This window comes from Manihot esculenta, chromosome 11 (assembly GCF_001659605.2).
Source record: "Manihot esculenta cultivar AM560-2 chromosome 11, M.esculenta_v8, whole genome shotgun sequence".
Lineage (NCBI taxonomy): Eukaryota > Viridiplantae > Streptophyta > Magnoliopsida > Malpighiales > Euphorbiaceae > Manihot > Manihot esculenta.
Window position 1 is genome coordinate 4,424,666 of NC_035171.2, and position 19,513 is coordinate 4,444,178.

Consider the following 19,513-nt stretch of genomic DNA (forward strand, 5'->3'; position numbering starts at 1 on the left):
TTGCATTAGTATCCACGAATATGTTGCATTGCATTGTTATTTGATGATGTGAGGAAATGCTGAATGATCCAATAGTCTCAGACAGGAAGTCCAGGAGCCTTTGACTACGCCCTGGCAGGTATAGAGAAGTCCAGGAGCCTTTGACTACGCCCTGGCAGGTATATAGTAAAGTCCAGGAGCCTTTGACTACGCCCTGGCAATGTTACAAAGAAGCATACCTTCTCAGCAAGCTGTCCAAAGAAGAACTAGAACAACTCCCAGACAAAGTGTACATACAACACATTAATGCCCCTACTTATGAAAAATCAGCCCCAATCATGCAGATCGGAGAGGAAAGGAGCTGGATGACTCCCTATTTGGAGTACATGGAGGCAGGAAAGTTACATGAGGACAAAGCAGAAGCAAGAAAGATTGTACCTAAGGCTGTAAATTATCAAACAGTAAGGGGGACCCTGTACAAAAGGGGAAAATCTAGCCCGAGGCTAAGGTGTGTGGACCTGGAAGAGGCGGCCGAAATTGTTAGGGAGATACATCGAGGAGTTTGTGGAGTCCACGAAAGAGCAACCACGTTGGCAAACAAAATATTCCGGCAAGGGTATTACTGGCCCACAGTTAAGAAGGAAGCAGAAGAGTTTGTCAGAAGATGTGATGTATGCCAAAGGTCTGCTAATGTCATTAACAGCTCGACCACGCCACAGTTAAGTATATCTAGCCCTTGACCATTCACCCAGTGGGGGATCGATATACTGGGTCCTTTTTCAAAGATGGTGGAGAAGAAGAGGTTCGTGATAGTGGCTGTGGAATACTTCTTCAAGTGGCCAGAGGCAAAAGCTGTACCCAATATCACAGCTCGCAAGGTGATAAACTTTGTCTGGGGCAACATCATATGCCAATTTGGGATATCGAGGATGCTCATATCAGACAATAGCAAGCAATTTGACTGCAGATCCTTCAAGGACTTCACAAAAAATATGGGCATATGGCACAAGTTTTCTTTGGTAGCCCACCCTCAAACAAATGATCAAACAGAAGTAACGAACCAGGGTATCCTCCAAGGACTAAAAAAATGGTTGGATAGAGCTAAAAAGAATTGGCCAGCCGAGCTAAACAATATCCTATAGGCATTTCGGACTACCCCTCAGATGCCGACGAGAGAGACTCCGTTTGCAGTAGCATTCGGGACTGAGGCTGTATTTCCCATAGAGCTGCAGATCCCCTCTCACCGAGTTCAGTTCCATGATGAGAATACCAATGGAGAGAAATTGAGGAGTAACTTGGATGCCCTGAGGAAGTCAGAGAAGAGGCTCAAATAAGAACAACTACTTATCAATAGAAGGCAGCACGATACTACAATCAGAAGGGTCGCAAGAGGAGCCTAAAGGTTGAAGACTTGGCCCTGAGAAGATTAGACGCAACGAGAAAGAGAACACATGTGGGAAAATTGGTGCTAACCTGGGAAGGCCCCTTCAGGATAGCTAAAGTCGTCAAGCCCGGGGTGCACCGAATTGAAGACCTACAGGGGCACTCAGAGCCTCACGCGTGGAATATCCAGCACTTAAATAGGTATTTTGCATAAGAAAGAGCATAATATAAAACCATGTCCTTTGAAATATGAATAAAAATTGTTGTTTCTCCTTTTCTATTTAGCATTCCTAAGAGCAGGTAGAGAAGACCCAAGTGAGGTGGATGACCGGTCTCGGAATATGACCATCGACACCAAAAAACCGGTTGAGGGGAAGAAGACCCCAGTGAGGTGGGTGACCGGTCTCGAAATATGACCATCGGCACCAAAAAACTGGCTGAGGGGAAGAAGACTTTAGTGAGGTGGGTGACCGGTCTTGGAATATGACCACCGGCACCAAATAACTGGCTGAGGGAAAGAAGACCCCCGTGAGATGGGTGACCGGTCTCGGAATATGACCATCAGTACCAAAAAACCGACTGAGGGGAAGAAGACTCCAGTGAGGTGGGTGACCGGCCTCGGAATATGACCACGACACTACAAAATCGATTGGAAAAAAAGAAGACCAACATAAGAAAAACGACATTAAACAAAGGCCATGAGCCTCCCAAAGAAAAATTGAGCAATAAATAGTCGACCTAAAATAGAACTTTGGCTTAATTAAGACCCAGCAAATAAGGAAAAATCGGATCCCAAGAAAAGATCTCAGAACACCCAGGAATGATGGATAAAAATTTGATTTCGACCTCGCCTAAAGGATCGGAACACAGAACCACGAATCATAAACTCAAATCCGACCTCATTGAGGGATACAGATTTCAATAACATCAGAAAGGCCTAAATCCAAATCAATTAAAAGGCTCGAACTACAGGAAAAAGAGGTCCCAATACCATAAAAATGAGCTCAGCCCACTTAAAGTCCTTAGGCAAATAAAGGGTAAATCAGGAAAATCCAGCCGAACGAGCTCACAAGCTAAACATGAGAAAAAAACCTAAGTATAATATAACCGAGCTCACAGCCCTAACGAGCTCGTAGGCTAAACATGCGAAAAAAGTCTAAGTATAATATAACCGAGCTCATAGGCTAAACATGCAAAAAAAGTAATGCAAACGAGCTTACAGCCTAAGTAAAGCTCACAAAGCTAAATACATAAAAATATCTTAAGTGCATTAAAACAAGTAAGCCAACAAATTGGCAAGGCTTGCAGGCCGTGTGTGCAGAAATAGCTTAAGTAAATGGGTTAAGCGAGCTGAGAGGCTTGGCCGTTGCTTAAGTACAAAAGGGTATAAACATAAATAAACCAAGTTCAAAGGGGCCATTAGCTCGGAAAAAAACGCAGAAACTACACATCCCGAAATTTTTTAAGTAGGCAAGCAAAACACACGTTAAAGTCAAAATTTACGAGCTACCAGCCTAATAAAAGTTCACAAGCGATTCATACAAAACAATTTAAATATAAAGTGATAAATAAAATAGACACGAATAAGTCAAGGAAAAATATAAACTTTATTGATTATTTGAATGGGTTATAGAGGTAGCAGAGGAGGGGGAACCAAAACTAACTAAGTCATTTAAAGATTTGTCCACAGCATCCTCTCCCTCAGGTCTGGAGGGCAAGCGAGGAGCACCTTTGAGCAAAGGATTGTCGTCCTCTCCATAACGCACCTCTTCACCATCAGAGTCCATTTTTGGAGCTCGTAGGTCCGCCAATGGAGTGGAGGGGGCATCCCTAGTAGACTTCAAGCCCTGGTTATAGCCTGAGGCAAAAATTTGAAAAGCCTTCTTATATATAGCCTCCTGCATAGGCCTTATACTCCTCTAGTTGTGCTTCGCAGGCAAGATGAATTATATCTTTAAGCTCCAAAGAGTTTTTATACTATTGTAGGCACTCCTCGCAAGCCCGCTGGACCCTATCCCTTGCGGCTCAGGCATCCTTCAACAAGGCAGAACATCTCTTCTCCAGAGCAGTGACTTTTTGGTGGAGTTATTGTTGCTGAAGGTGAGACTCCTCCGCTGCCAAGGCCATGCCTTTCAGGTCCTCGATGTGTTTATTGAGCTCCTATTGGAGGACTGCAACGCGAGCTATGGCCTCATCACGCTGGTCCCTAGCCTCATCACGCAAGTTGACGACCGGACTCCTCTAAAGAGGACAACTATGATAAGGCATCGTCTCATTGAGACTCAGCTGCAGAAGCTCGGCGGGAAGCTGACGGGAAGCCCGGGCGGCCTCCTCTTTCATATTCCCCAGCTTGAGTAAGGTCCTTAATGACTCCTTTCAGCTCGACAATGTAATACCCGGCTAGACTCCGGTATCGGAATTCCTACCGTCCGGTGGAATTTCGAGTGTCGGAAATCTCTAGAAGGGTAAAATCATGTTTTTATGAAATGTTTTAATGTATTTTATGGTTTTAAGTAAAGAGAAAGTGAGTTTTTGCATGAAAATTTATCTTGGAGGAAAACCCAGGTTTGGCCGCCGAACCTCAAGTTCGGCCGCCGAACATGCATGCACTTCGGGAGTGCTTTAGGCCCCCGAAGGCATAAGTGAGGAAAGCCCAGGTTCGGCCGCCGAACCTTATGTTCGGCCGCTGAACATGGCATGCATGCGGAGGCACGTTAGGCCCCCGAAAGTGGCCTGGCCAGCCACCTATAAAGGGGTCCCTGCCGAAAATGCCGAAACAGGCGAGCTTTCTCCCCATTTTTGGCCAAGTGAGCTTCCGTCATTTTCCCTTGCCGATCTAGTGTTCTTCCTTCAAATCCCCACTGTTTTCTTGAGTTTTTAACTTTGCATTGAAGTTTTTTTGAGCTAAGAGCAAGTTGTGAGGCTTGAAAGACTCAGGAGCTCATTTCTTTGGATCTCCCAAGTTAGGTCGTCTCTCTCTCGATCTTCAAGAGGTAAGAGCCGATCTTAAGCTCATTTTATGTTTTTAACAAGTTTAAGTTGATTCATGGGGTAGAAATGCATGTTTAGGATAGTTGAGCTTTGATAAGGTTTATGTAGTTTTATGGACAATGTGTGTTGGATATGCATGTTTGATGTGTTGTAGTTGGGGTTTAGGATAGTTTGAGACCCCTAGGTGTTGATGTATGAGTGTATGCATGTTTTGAGAGGTTTGGATGCATGATTGAATGTTTTGGAGGCAAATGTGCATGTTGGAGCAGAGTTTCTGCCCATTTGAGAAACTCAGGTTCGGCAGCCGAAAGGACTTTCGGCTGCCGAACCTGCCAGTGAAGGCAAGCCCTTCGGCTGCCGAAGCCTGTCCCTGAAAGTGGACTTTCGTCTCTGGAGGGGACTTTCGGCCGCCGAAGGTGCCGCCGAACATGCATGAGTTTCGTCTCTGGAGGGAACCTTCGGCCGCCGAAAGTGTTGCCGAAGGTGCATGACTTTCAGCTCTGGAAGGACTTTCGGCCGCCGAAGGTGCCGCCAAAAGTGCCCTGTTCAGCCATTTCTTACATGTTTTCTATGATTGTTTCTAGGTGTTTTTAGGGGGTTTTTGGGGGAATGTTTAGACTATGTCAGTATATGTTTGGTCCTTCATCTGAGTCTACCTGTGTAGGTTCGGACCCGAGGAACCGAGGAGGTCAGCAGTGCTAGCTGCTTCAGAGTCCTTAGAGCATCAGCCAGAGGTGAGTAGAACAGAACTTTGACTTAAATTTTAATAGAATGTTTAGCATGACCCCATGCATCATAAATGCCATGCTTATGTAGGTTGTCTTGCACTAGTATTCACGAATATGATGCATTGCATTTTTATTGTTGATGTGGATGGATGTTGGATGACCCACTAGCTCTCAGTATGTAACCTAGAAAGTCCAGGGCTGCCCATGCCACGCGTCCGGGCAAATGCATGATTGTTTATGAGAAATGAGTGTTATTGGTGACAAGTCCGTCCTTGATGTGAAATGTCTGTGTTATGATGCATTCCATGAAAGCATGAATAATTATAATGTTTTATGGTTCTGCTCACTGGGCTTTTTAACTCACCCCATTCCCTTAACCCCACAGGTTTGCAGGTACGAGGCAGTCAGGGAAGTCAACTAGAATAGCAAGGTTTCTTGGTTATGTAATAGTTTAGATGTGGACATGATAAGTTGTAATGTAAAAGTATTATGTAGTTATGGGATGTAAAAATGTTATAGAGGTTTAAAATTGGTGCTTGACCCTAGTATGTTGTAAATCCCCTTTTATATACATGATCTTTATATTATGATGTTTTGATAGACCAAGCTTAAAGTATGTTATGATATCGCATTGGAGCATTTGATGAGGGCTCCAGTGTGTGGTTTATGCTTATGTTGATGTGCATGCACAGGTTAAGCTTGGCAATAGGAAAAGAAAAAGTTTATATGTTTATGATATGTATGATCATGTATGGGATTAAACAGGTTTACAGGTTTATGTTGGCTTGCTACGGGTCCCGGCGACCTTATGTCGAACTGGATCCTAGCGCCGGTAGCGGTCCGGATTTCCGGGTCTTTACAGACAATTTGCCCTTGTTCCTCACCAGTGGCAGTAATATTCTCGTCCCTGCACTCCTCAGTGATGCGCTGCACCATCGAGCTCTAGAATGACCAGTTTTGAGCATCGATCTCGATAAACACTCCGAAAGCCTGCCACAAAGAAAGAAAAAGACAGAGTTAGAAAAATCAAGGGAGATATAAGTATTCTCAAGAAAAACACAATAGCTTACCATAAGGAGCATCTCCCTTAGGCTATCTTCGAGGTCGTCTAGGGAGCAAGCACTGAATGTTGCTTGCTGCATAGTGGAGCAGGCAAGGTGGCTGACGAAGGCTAGGAAGTGAGGATCTAAAGCGTTTGGAGCACCACCAAACATTTTATTACAAAGCTCCTTGGTGGTTGAAGCTGGTGTAGATTCAAGAGTCACATCGGCATCGTTGAGGGATTCATTGTCAAGGGCTGAGGATAGTAGCTCCACAACCCTTTTTCCTTTGTCAGCAGAAGGGGGAGGCACGGTCTTGGCAGGATCTGCGGCCTGAGCCCTATTAGCAGCTCTACCTTCAGGAGTGGGCTCAGAAGTCCACGCCCGCTTACCGGTGGCCCCTCCAATCACAACAGCAGTGATGGTCTGAAGAGGTTGGATGTCCAAAGGAGCGACCTCAGCACCTCCCTTAGAACCGCCCTTAGCAGATTCACTGATGGTGGTAGGCTCCTTGGAGGTCCGCTTAGGAGCTGCCAGGGACTTGGCCAAGGCCGACGCATTGGCAGGAACAAAGGCCTTTGAAGTTGCAGAACGAGAGCCTTTTGTAGTAGATGTCAACGCTAGAGCAGGGGCAGAAGCAAGAGTTCGGCTTGCAGAGGTAGGGGCAATAACCTGGAAAACCTCACGAGTCATGTCCGCCACAGACTTACCGGCCTTGAAGGCTTCCAGCGTGGCCTTCATGCTCTCCCTAGATAGGGTAAAATTCTTCGGCAATTTGAGGTTGTCCATGGGCGAGGCAAAAGCTAAAAAAGAGAAAACAATACAAGTCAGAACTCAGGATAACAAAAAAAATACAATTAGAAGAGAAAAATAAGAAAGCAATAATTAACAATACCAGCTTCTCGGTAGTCCCGGAGGTTAGATATGAACATGCACTTCTCGATATCACACTTCTCGATATCGCACTTCTCGACATCATACTTCTTCTGTATAGAGGTTAGACATGAACATGCACTTCTCGACATCATACTTCTTCCGTACAGAGGTCAATCGAAAAAGGTAGATCTGGTCAACCAGGATCAGCCAGAGAAGGTCATTGCAGCCCTGAGGGACCTCTCTCCAAGAGAGATCAACATCTCAGCTGATCTCCTAGCTCTCCTTTAGCTCGACCATCACGAAGGTCTTGGTCCAGCCTTTTATTGAATCTTTATACCCAGCAAAGATGGACAACCCCCCTTCCCCTTAGGAGCAAAGTAGTAAAACCTATGGTTAGCCCAGACGAGGCAGAAGAAAGTGGAGAACAGAGCAACGGAAGGAGCAAAACCCTAACACAGCAAACAAATTCAAAGGAGCACATGAAGAGAATGGAATTTGGGGATAACATGCGAGGGGTCACACTAAAATACTGAAATGGATAAAAATCTCGATGAAAAAAGGGGTGAAGGGGAAGGTCAACCCAAAATCACATTGCTTAACGAAAAAAATTAAGTTGCGACCCTGCTGGGGTCTGTCAAGCTCGCCGAAGGTGGATTGGGAAGGACAATCCTCTCATTGTCTAGAGGAGCCCTAATCCTATAAATGGAGGTATCGATGTACTCGCTGGAGAAAAAATTAGAAAGAAAAGAAGGAGTGACAAAGGATATCAAATCTATGACCTCAGGAATAGAGTGGGACGTACCTCAGAGCAGAGATTGCAGAGGCGAAGGAGAACAATTTAACGGGAGGAGAGTGAGAAGAAGAGTCGAAAGCAAAATCGAAAATACGAATTTGAAATGGGTAAAGCCGGAGAGAAAATGTTTTGATAAGAGTCGCGCGGTCATAATTGAAGTTTTGAGATTTTCCCTCATTAATCATGGAATAACTAATGAGCAGGTAAAGGAGCACTTGATGATCGCTGGGTCTTTGCTTCCCGGCCGCAGTCAAGCCCATGTAGGAGAGCAAGGTCATAACCCACTAGAGCCCAATACGCAAGTCTATCCTCTAGCATGCGGTCCAGATCACGCTTAGGCAGGACGGGCAAAATGAGGCTCGAGCCCAACAAAGAAGGATCTAGCTCACCTGACTTGATGGGTCAGTGGGGGGAATAGACCCCTCCATATCCAGAACCATGTCAGCACGAGCATCGAAGGAAATTAAATAGCCGCCTGATGATGGAAAAAGGGAGCAGTACGTCCATACGTACGGTTTTGTATGATAGCGGCATGTGGCACTATAATAGGGTGGCAGTTATATGTCACTAAAAAACAAAATGGAAAAAGAATAAAGGAAGGTGTGAACTATTCAAACTAAGCTTACACGCACATACCCAAAACTCTATCCTTTTCTGATCATCAATAAAAATTTACCAAAAGCCTAAAAATCAAAATCAAACCAAACAAACAAGATCAACTCAAAAATGGAACCCAATTAAACCTAAACAAGAAAAACTAAATTCAAATCAAATCAAAATGAGAAACCAACAAAAGCACCGACCCTAATAGCAATCTCCATCGGCACCGACTCAAGCCTCAATCCGTTATTGGAATCGAAGAGAACAAAGCGCTGAATATAGCAACCAAGGCCTACGCGAACAATACCAACCACAGACATGTAAGGAAAGAAAAGAAAGCAGACAAGCACCAAATCCCACAAACATCAAGGAAAGAGAGTACAACAAGCCAATCACTGGAGAAACTAACGAAAAATACCCAAGGTAGAATAAACCCAAGCAGCTTTAAAATACTAGACTCAAAGGGACGACGCGACATAACTCTCAACAAAAGCGATGGTCACCAAACGTAATGTTGCAGACCTAGTTCATGGATATAGTCACTGAGCATAAGTGTATACATTTATATGTGTAGGTGGAAATCAAGTTAAATTTCTCGTTTATCTTAATAAACAATAAATAACTTGCTATTTTTATGAGACTTTTATATTTAATTTTTTATTGCCCTCAACACGAAATTAATAGGTCAATTATTGAATTTGACTCAATTTTTAACCCTTGAATTGGATCTTAATATAAAGTATAGAGAAACCTTAATCATTGAGATTTTTTTTTTCTTAAAAGAAAGTAAGAAGTAAAATGTACTTTAGAAGCCATGCATAATACACATAAAAATATATCAATAGGGAGTGAGGTTTTAAAAAATTTAATAATTTGAAAAAAAAATAAAAAAAGAATAACTATGATAGATAAATGAAGGGAAAAGAAAAATTGATAAACTACTTTTACCTCTTACTTTTCATCTATTTATATTATTTTTCCTCTTTTACTATTTTTTAAATTGAATTTTCTATTTTATTTTCCATTGAAATAAAAAGAATTATAAAGTATATATCAAAACCCCAATCAAAATAAAGTAAATAAATTTTATTAAAATTATTTATTTAGAAGAGATAAAAGGGCGGAAAGGATAAGAACAACATTATTTATAAAGCAATTAATAAAATGTCACTATTAATTATTTTTTGGTTTAAATAATGGAAACTTTCTGATTGTTGCATTAAGTCATTGATGGGACCCATGAGCCCATGTCTATTTATCACTAAAAAAATATTTACCACTTGCTGCGCATTAATAAAAACGAAACTCATTAATAAATTTATATGCATTGCACAAAATGAAATTGACTCGCCGCTGGAGTCCACATGCTGCCCATTTTACGCCAACTTCAACATTATATATATATTATATTTTAAAGGAAAACGAAGGTCTGAATGCTAAAGTTACCTACCGTCTTCCATCACCCTTTCCACATCTCCCTCTCTATCTCTGACCATTCATTCACACTGAATATACTTGCAAGAAAGTTCTGGTCGTGGTTGCATAAGTCTGCAACTTCTGACGACCTCTAGCTTGGGGCTGAACGGGGCAGATCGCCGGATGGATACTAGAGGTATTAATTGTTGTAGCTGAAACTGTGGAACCAAATAGTATTAGTTTCATAGAGCTTTCATTTCATTTCATCAACTAATTGAGGCATGTTGTTTATTCTATGGTCACTAAGCACAGATCCGAATGAATCTGCCTTATCTCCGTCTGCATCTGAGAATTATGACCGTATTGGGCCAAAGCCATATTCATACGGTGAACTAGCAAAGGCAACTGGTCTTTTCTCGCACAATAACCTAATTGGTCGAGGTGGTTTTGGTCATGTTTTTAAGGCATCCTTAGATGGCGAGACTCGTGCTATCAAGAGACTTGATTATCCGGGTATAGAGTCCGAAGGAGATTTGGAAAGGGAGATTATGGTCGTCAAAAGCATCAGTCACAAAAACCTCGTTGAACTGGTTGGTTATTGCATTGATGGAGCCAATAGATTGCTTATTTTAAAGTATTTTCCAAATGGGTCTTTGAGATCTAAATTAGATGGTGAGTCCCATATCCTTTATTTTACGTTTCATGTAACTAACGCGACATAATTAATCTTGTAAATTACAAATGGTTTTGGTTTTGTAGGGAAGGAGAATGTTTTAGACTGGAAAAAAAGAATGAATATTGCTATAGGTTCTGCAAGAGGATTGGAATATCTACATGAACACTGTAAGTATGTAGTACAACATATTCCTACTTGGCAGGATTTTAGCTTTAGAGAGTGAATTTATTTTTTATTTTCTGTTTTTGTAATAATTTATTTTCTCTTAAAATTTTATATTTTCTCTATATCTTTTTCAGGTGAACCTAAAATTATACATTTAGATATCAAGCCGGATAATATTCTTCTTGATGAACATTTTGAACCTAAGGTAAAATAATTTTATATTAAATAAATATTTTATTTATATTTATCACATTTATATACATAGTGGAACCTTGATCACTGAATACTGAAATTTTATTTTTTGAATTGAACTCGTTGTTTGTATAATATGATTGTTGGAATTAATTAATAAATCAGGGTTCTACTTCTGTTTTGGTTTGGCCATATATTTTTGGCTTTTTTAATAAAAATTATTGCTTATAGGTGAAGGCAAAAGTTGAAGGAAAGTTTGATTTTCTTTTATATCTTGGATCAGTAGCAGTACATGTATATATATACAGTGGGTACAATAGACTTGACTTAAAATAGGTTTACAAAAAATGTAATACACATGAAAGAACTGAAAACAGTTTTTCTAACCTAACTTTGGCGCCATTATTTTCCACGTGGCTTAACATCCCCTGCAAATTGAAGAGTATATATCAAACATCCCCAGCTTGGATAATATTTCTCGAAAAGGAGCAATAGGTATGGGCTTTGTGCAAATATCAGCGAGTTGGGCAGCTGATGGTATTGGAAGGAGCTTAATCAACCCAGAGAGCAGTTTTTCACGAACAATATAGCAGTCTATCTCAATATGTCTTGTACATTCATGAAAAATAGAATTCGCAGCAATCAATCCAGAGAGCAGTTTTTCACGAACAATATAGCAGTCTATCTCGATATGTTTTGTACGTTCATGAAAAATGGAATTCGCAGCAATTTGTATAGCAGGTTTGTTATTGCAATAGATAATGGCAGGTTGAGGTGACTGACAAATAGGTCATGAAGAAGATACAATAGCTACTGTACTTCACAGGTGATAGTTGCAAGAGCTCGATATTCAGCTTTAGAGGAGCTCCGAGAAATGGTGGACTGCTTCTTTGCCTTCCAAGAAAATAGAGCGGATCCTAGAAGGAGTCAAAATCTTGTAACAAACTTTTGGGTGTCAGCACAACTTGCGCGGTTGAACTAGTAGAGAAGAAAAGACATGCACTCGGGAGCTCTTGATATAATGTAATATTCGATGGGCTGTTTGTAAATGAATAGAGGTGGAGCGATCCAGGAACTGACTAAGTTGTTGAACTGCAAAGGAAATACCAGGTCTTGTGGATGTCAAATAGAGTAATCGCGCTATCAGTCTTCTATAGGAAAGGATATCATCCAAGGGTGTGCCAAAATCAATAATAAGCTTAGTTTTGGAGTCCATAGGAGTGGGAGATGGTTTGCGATCTAAAAAGCCAGAGTCATTAAGGATGTCAAGGGCTATTTACGCCGACAAAGAGAGATGCCAGCTTAGTTCTTGCTACTTCCAACCCCAGAAAAAACTTCAAATCACCAAGGTTTTTTATTTTGAACTTGTTATCAAGAAAAGATTTAACAGTGTTAATTTCTTGTAAATTTGTGCCAGCTAAGATAACATCATCGACATAAACCAATATCAGAGTGATGTGAACATCATGTTTCTTATCAAAGAGGGAATAGTCCGAGATAGACTGTTTATAACTCAGGGAGACAAGAGCATTAGACAATTTTGAATACCATTGATGAGTGGCTTACTTTAAACTATAGAGTGACTTGTTTAAGTGACAAACTTTATTAAATTGAGAGGTAGTAAAGCCTGGAGGAAGTGTTATGTATATTTTTTCATGAAGATCTCCATGAAGGAATGCATTATTGATGTCCAACTGTTGTAAAAACCATCCATTAGCAGCTGCAAGAGCTAAGAGAAGTTGCACAGTGGTTATCTTAGTAAGAGCTCTTGATATAACGTAATATCTGATGGGTTGTTTGTAAATGAACAGAGGTGGGGGAGATCCAGGAATTGACTAAGTTGTTGAACTGCAAAGGAAATGTCAGGTCTTGTGGATGTCAAATAAAGTAATCCCACTATCAGTCTTCTATAGGAAAGGATATCATCCAAGGGTGTGCTAGAATCGATACTACGTTTAGTTTTAGAGTCCATAGGATTGGGAGTGACTGTGCGGTTGTCGAAGCAGGTCAAAAATAACCTTTTTGGTTATCAACAATTTTACAACTGTAGATAGTGGCAAAAGGATGAAATCCACAGGGAATTGATACTTACTTATTTTCCTAATCAAGACCAAGTAAATAAATAGACAATAAGAGTAAATTGGGAGGGGGGTTTTGAAGATTGATGACTAAACTAGCAATAAAGTAAAGCAAATAATAAAATAAAGGAAATTCAATAATGAGAAAGGCCTAGTTGGAGAGTCAGATCCACTTTAGTTGTTGGGGTTGATTATTGATACTTATATTCTTTTAATTGACTCAATAAATTAGTTATGGAGGTGGAAGATACTTCTCACCTCCATATCCCTCCTTAAGCATAGATTAATTAGGGAACGTCCTCTAATTAATCACTAATTAACAAGTTGCCAAGGAACATCCTTGGGGCTTTAAGCATCTAACAACTGTCAATTGCATTAAGAAATAGAGAGACCTAATTCTAGCTACCCAAACGTATGGTGATGTTGCTAGATCATGCAATTTCCTTAGTTTTTACACCAAGAGTTACTTTTGTTTGAATAATTCAAGAAATTACGGACTTAAAACTATCCAAACTAACAAATTATTACCTTGTAATCAAGAATCAATAGATCCTAGTGATCTAAATAACAAAGCAACAATAGAATTAAGCATGAAATTGCATAAATATTGATAAATAAAAGATTAACATAATATGTTCAAATCTCCCAATCCATAAACAACTAAAGTTTCACCTAATCTTCAACTAGAAAAAAGGGTTTCAGCCACTCATGGCTGAAACAAACATGAAAAATAAAGAAAGAAAACCAAAGAAAGGAAGAGGAAGGCCAATCCGCCGGCTGGAGTGGTATGCTGGTGGCGCGCGGTTGCTATGCAGCTTCTGCCGAAGATGAATGATGATCCAAAGATGGTTCTTTGCTGGTTTGCTTGTCCTTTTATAGCTGAGGAGGTTGCCCTAGGTTTTCTTGTTGAGATGGGATTCCTTTTCCTACTTGGAGTTGAATTCTTGAAAGCAATTGTATCTTCTTGAGATTTGGCTTCCTAAATATGTAGGATAGAGAACTGAGGTGTATTATTGACTTGCTAAGTTGTCCCCACGTGTTTGGTGTGCAAAAGACTTCTTGAAGACTTGGATTCCAAGTTTCCCGCAACTGCTGTCTTCTGTCGTAAGTGCTTGTTTGCCCGGGTTGTGTGGGCAAACAACTCAGGCAAACAGTCTGTCTTGCCTGTTGTCTGTGCACTGCTTCTGCCCTATGGGCTTGTTTCCCTAGTTTGCCTGGACAAACAATATAGTCAAACAGCAAGTCTGTATTTTCCTTATTCCTCTCCCAATTCATCTGCAACTTGGTTTGAGCAAACAACTTGGGCAAACCAGACTTGTTCTCTTTTGCTCTCTTTTAGGCGGATTTAAGGCCATTTTTACCAAATTACCCTTTTACTCAATTTTCTGCAAAATAAGATCAATACCACAAAATTAGGTAGAAAATGTGTAAATCAACATAAATAACAAAATTAGTTGCTTGCATCGCACATGATTTCAAAGGGAAAGTTCCAATCAGGTGCTTGAATGATTGGGGCAGTCACTAGTAATTCTTTTATTAGATCAAATGCTATCTTGCAAATTGCATCAAAATCAAATGTTACATCTTGTTGGAGATGGTTGGGTGATTTTGGAGAAATCTTTTATAAATCTTCTGTAGAATCCTGCGTGGCCAAGGAAGGAACGGATTTCTCTAACATTTGTGGGGTAGGGCAGATTTTTTATGGTGTCCACCTTGGCTTTGTCCACTTCAATTCCTTTGGCTGAAACAACATGGCCTAGGATCAAACCTTGGTTAACCATGAAGTGGCATTTTTCATATTTAAGCATAAGATTTGATTCAAGGCACCTCTGTAGGATTTTTTTCAGATTAGCAAGGCATTCTTCGAAAGAGTTACCGTATACCGTGAAGTCATCCATGAAGACTTCAATGATTTTCTCCACATAATCAGAAAATATGCTCATCATACAGCGTTGGAAGGTAGTAGGCGCATTGCATAGTCCTAATGGCAGTCTTTTGAATGCAAAGGTGCCAAAAGGAAAAATGAAGGTGGTCTTTTCTTGGTCTTCTGGGGCCACTGGAATCTAATAAAATCCTGAATAACCATCCAAACAGCAATAGTGTGACTTACCTGCAAGCCTCTCTAGCATTTGATCAATGAAGGGTAGAGGGAAGTGATCCTTCCTTGTTGCTGCATTTAGCTTCCTATAGTCCATGCATACTCTCCATCCATTCTTAACACGAGTTGGAACAAGTTCTCCCTCGGAGTTTGGAACAATGGTGATCCTAGTTTTCTTCGGGACTACATGTACAGGACTTACCCATTTACTATCAAAGATTGGGTAGATGATTCTTGCATCTAGTAGTTTGACTATCTCCTTTTTCACCACTTCCATCATAGGGGGGTTTAGTCTCCTTTGAGCATCTTGGACAGGCTTGCAGTATTCTTCCATGTGTATCCTATGCATGCATGTGGCAGGTGAGATGCCTTTTATGTCGTCAATGGTCCACCCTATTGCTCCCTTCTATTTCTTTAGTACTTGAAGGAGGTTTTTTTTTTCTTCTTGTTGGCTTAATTGATTTGACATTATTACTGGATGTGTCTTTTCAGCTCCTAAGTACATGTATTTCAAGTGTCCAGGAAGAGGCTTCAAATCCGGGTTTGAAATTTTCTGATCTGCTGGTTGCTATTTGGGCAAACACAATTCTGCCTCATCTTCCTCTGCTGGTGGTTTGGTCGAACAACAGCTCACTTGTGCTATCAATCCGGTTGTGCTGGATTCTGCCCTCTCATGCTGTTTGGGCAAATAGCGAATTTCCTCATGTTCCTCTGCTGGTTTTTTAGGTAAACAGTGTTCTGACTTTCCAGGTGCCTTTGCTTCAGTCAAATGGTATTCTGTCGAAGCTGTTTGCCCAATTGGTTTGGGCAAACTGTGTTCTTCTTGCTGAAATGGTATGGGCAGGCTACAAGCTGTCTGCGTCTGCTGAACCTGTTTGGGCAAACAGCAGTTTGCCTTGCCTTTCTCTGCTGTCTGTTTGGGCAGACAATAACCTGCCTGCTGAGTGCAGCAGATTGCTTCTGTCCGTTTTAGCTTTCCTTGGCTTCCCTCATTTTCTTGGCTGGCCTCCCTGCAAAAATCATTATTTAGCATATCATTTTGATTCATATCAAAAATTTCTTGGCTTAGACAATCAATGATATCTAAACCATAAATAGGGAACATGTCATGGGGATATTTCATAGCATCATAGACATTGAATTTATTACTTCCCCTTCAAATTTCATGGTCAATGTGCCATCATGCACATCAATCTTAGTCCTGGCCGTGCTCAAGAAGGGTCGTCCAAGCAATATGTCTGAGGTAGTGTTGCTATTGTCTTCCTCCATATCAATCACATAGAAATCTGCTGGAAAGACAAGTTGATCTATTTGGACTAGAACGTCTTCTAGAATGCCTTTTGGGTATACCACGGATCTATCAGCCAATTGGATAACCACTCTAGTGTCCTTAAGTGCACCTGCATTCAAAGAATTATAAATAGAAAGAGGCATAACATTAATTGATGCACCTAAGTCACACATGGCTTTCTTGATGTCAACATTGCCAATTTTGCAAGAAACAGCAAACATCCCTCGATCTTTGCACTTGGCTAGTAGTTTTCTCTTAATGACAGCAGTAACTACTTCACCTACACTTACCTTTTCTTTTTCAGCAAGCTTCCTTCAGTTTGTGCACAACTCTTTCAAGAATTTTGCATACCTTGGTATTTGTTTTACCGCATCAAGCAAAGGTATGTTAATCTCCACTTTTCTAAAGGTTTCAAGGATCTCTCTTTCTTCTTTTTCTTTTTGTGATTTTTCAAACCTTTTTGGAAAAGGAGGTGGAATCTTGAAGCTTACTTGCTGGTTTGTATTCTGCTGGTGTACTAGTGTTGTTTGCCCAGTCTGTTTGGGCAAACAGCACTCTGGCTGCTTGGGCAAACTGTCCCTATCCTGCTGTGTATGTTGTCTGCTTGTTTGCCCAGTCTATTTGGGCAAACAACAGTCTGTCTCAGTTTCTGGCAGATTTTCTTTAGCCACTTGTCTTTGCAATTCTGAACCTCTATCATCAACCTTGACATCTTGAAGTTCTTTCCCACTTCTTAACATTATGGTACTTACATTTTGCTTGGGATTGGCCTCGGTTTGGGATGGCAACTTTCCTTTAGATTCAAGTTTACTCACAGAGGTGGCTATTTGACCCATTTGCTGTTGGAGACTTTGCACAATGTTCACCAATGACTTCATCATCTCCTCAAGGTGCGTATTGGACCTTGGAGGTGCTATTTGGGCTGGATTTCTTGGATAATTTTGGTAGTTGTTAGCCCTAGCATAGCTGAAGTTCGGATGGTCTATCCAACCGGGATTGTAGGTGTTAGAATATGGATCATCTCTTGGTTGTCCATTAAATCCTCCAATGGCATTTACTTGCTGGTCATCCTCTTGAAGTGTAGGACATTGATCAGTTGGGTGTCCCACATGTGCACATATCCCGCATGGCCTTATTTGCTGAAGTTGTTGAGCTTGTTGGGATTGACTTATAACAAGACTTCTCACAGCAGAGGTTAGTTCAGAAATTTGAGATGTAAGAGCAGATGTAAGAGCAGATGTACTTACCTCATTGACTCTCCTTGGCAACTGTAACAGCCCGGGAATCCAGACCGCTACCGGCGCTAGGATCCAGATCGGCGTAAGGCCGTCGGGACCCGTAGCAAGCCTGACATCTAACCTGTAAACCTGTAAACATTTGCATATCTCAACCAAGCTCAACCTGTACATTACATAATCATAAACATAAACCACCACTGGAGCCTTCATCAAATGCTCCAATGGGGTATCTCATCATATGTTGAGCTTGGACTATCATGAACATCATAAACATATCTATAGATCATGTATCAAAAGGGACAACAATACTCATATGGTCAAGCACAACTATAACCACAATACATAACATTACATAACTGTTCTATACTCTTACATTTCATCAATTACATTTGTCATGTCCACAATCTAACTATTACATATGCATACTTCAAGACTCTGGCTAACCTCCTGGTCTACCCTGTACCTGCACATCTGGGGTTAGGAGAGAGGGGTGAGCTATATAGCCCAGTGAGCAGAATATAGAAAACATATATTAAAATTTCATGCTTTCATGAAATTCAACACACCACAAACAAATCACATAAGGATGAACTTGTCACCAATGGCCCTCTACATGGTCCAATGAGGTCCAACTGTGCCAGAACGTAGAATGGGTCCTGGTCTTTCTCTTACTCTGTGCCAGGGACGTAGAATGGGTCTTCCTGGACTTTCTCTTACTCTGTGCCAGGGACGTAGAATGGGTCTTCCTGGACTTCCATACCATATCATCATAATATCATACTATACGAGGACCAATGGATCATCCAACATTCATCCGCATCAACAACAAAGTATGCAATGCAACAACTTCGTGAATACTAATGCAAACACCCTATAATATCACATGGCAAATATGATGCATGATCATGCTCAAAAAGTTATATCTCATTTATTTAAAAACTTAAGGTTTATTCCACTCACCTCTGGCTGAAGCTCTAAAGACTCTGACAATCTCTGTAGCAGCTGGCTCACTGCTGGGGTCCTCGGTTCCTCGGGTCCGAACCTACACAGGTGGACTCCAATGAGGGACCAAACATACACAAACATAACTCTAATGTACTCCCCAAAAACCCCCTGAAACATCATGAAAAAACCATAGGAATACATGCATGAAATGGCTGAACAGGGCACTTTCGGCGGCAGGTTCGGCGGCCGAAAGTCCCTCCAGAGCCGAATCCCAGGCAGGTTCGGCGGCACCTTCGGCGGCCGAAAGTCCCAGACAGAGACGAAAGTCTCTTTTCGGGGGCAACTTCGGCAGCCGAAAGGCCTGCCTCCCCAGCCATGTTCGGCGGCCGAAAGTCCTTCGGCTGCCGAACCTGGTTTCTGCCAAAGGGCAGAAACTTGGCTCCTCTGTGCACATTTCGCCTCCCAAGCTCAAATCATGCATACCACTCAACCAAAACATGCATACAAGCTCCTAGGGGTCTCAAACAAACATATACCCCAACTACAACACTTCAAACACACACAATCAAGCCACATTGTTCAAGAATCACATAAAACCTAACATAGCTCAACTAATCCTAAACATGGATTTCTACCCCATAAAACTTTATAAAACTTGTTTAAAACATATATTGAGCTTAAGATCGGCTCTTACCTCTTGAAGATCGAGAGAGAGACGACCGAAACTTGGAGGTCCAAGCAAATGAGCTCCTGAGTTTCCAAAGCTCCGAAACTTGTTCAAAACTTGAAAATCTTCAAAACCAAAGTTACAAACTTGTAAAAATCATGGAAAATGAAAGGAAAAACTCAAGATTTGTGAAGGATGGCGGAAAGCTCACCTTGGCCGAAATGGGGAGAAAAAGCTCGCCCGTTTTCGGCTAAGGGACCCTTTTATAGTGGCTGGCCAGACCACGTTCGGGGGCCGAAAGTGCTTCCGCATGCAGGCCATGTTCGGCGGCCGAACTTGAGTTTCGACGGCCGAACC

General features: G+C 41.4%; 1 protein-coding gene across 3 annotated transcripts in view; it reads left to right on the top strand.

The window, feature by feature from the left end:
• The first annotated feature begins 9,793 nt into the window (after positions 1 to 9,793).
• LOC110625457 (proline-rich receptor-like protein kinase PERK15) overlaps positions 9,794 to 19,513 on the top strand; it is a 35,447-nt gene continuing 25,727 nt past the window's right edge. For 2 of the 3 annotated variants that reach the window (XM_043961501.1, XM_021771052.2), the window contains exons 1-4: positions 9,795 to 10,002; positions 10,119 to 10,478; positions 10,566 to 10,649; positions 10,782 to 10,852. In XM_043961501.1, coding sequence (XP_043817436.1) covers positions 9,990 to 10,002; positions 10,119 to 10,478; positions 10,566 to 10,649; positions 10,782 to 10,852 — 528 coding nt within the window. In that variant the 5' untranslated portion in view covers positions 9,795 to 9,989. Of the gene's footprint in view, positions 10,003 to 10,118; positions 10,479 to 10,565; positions 10,650 to 10,781; positions 10,853 to 19,513 lie in introns of all 3 variants that reach the window. The other variant, XM_043961502.1, reaches the window with a different exon arrangement.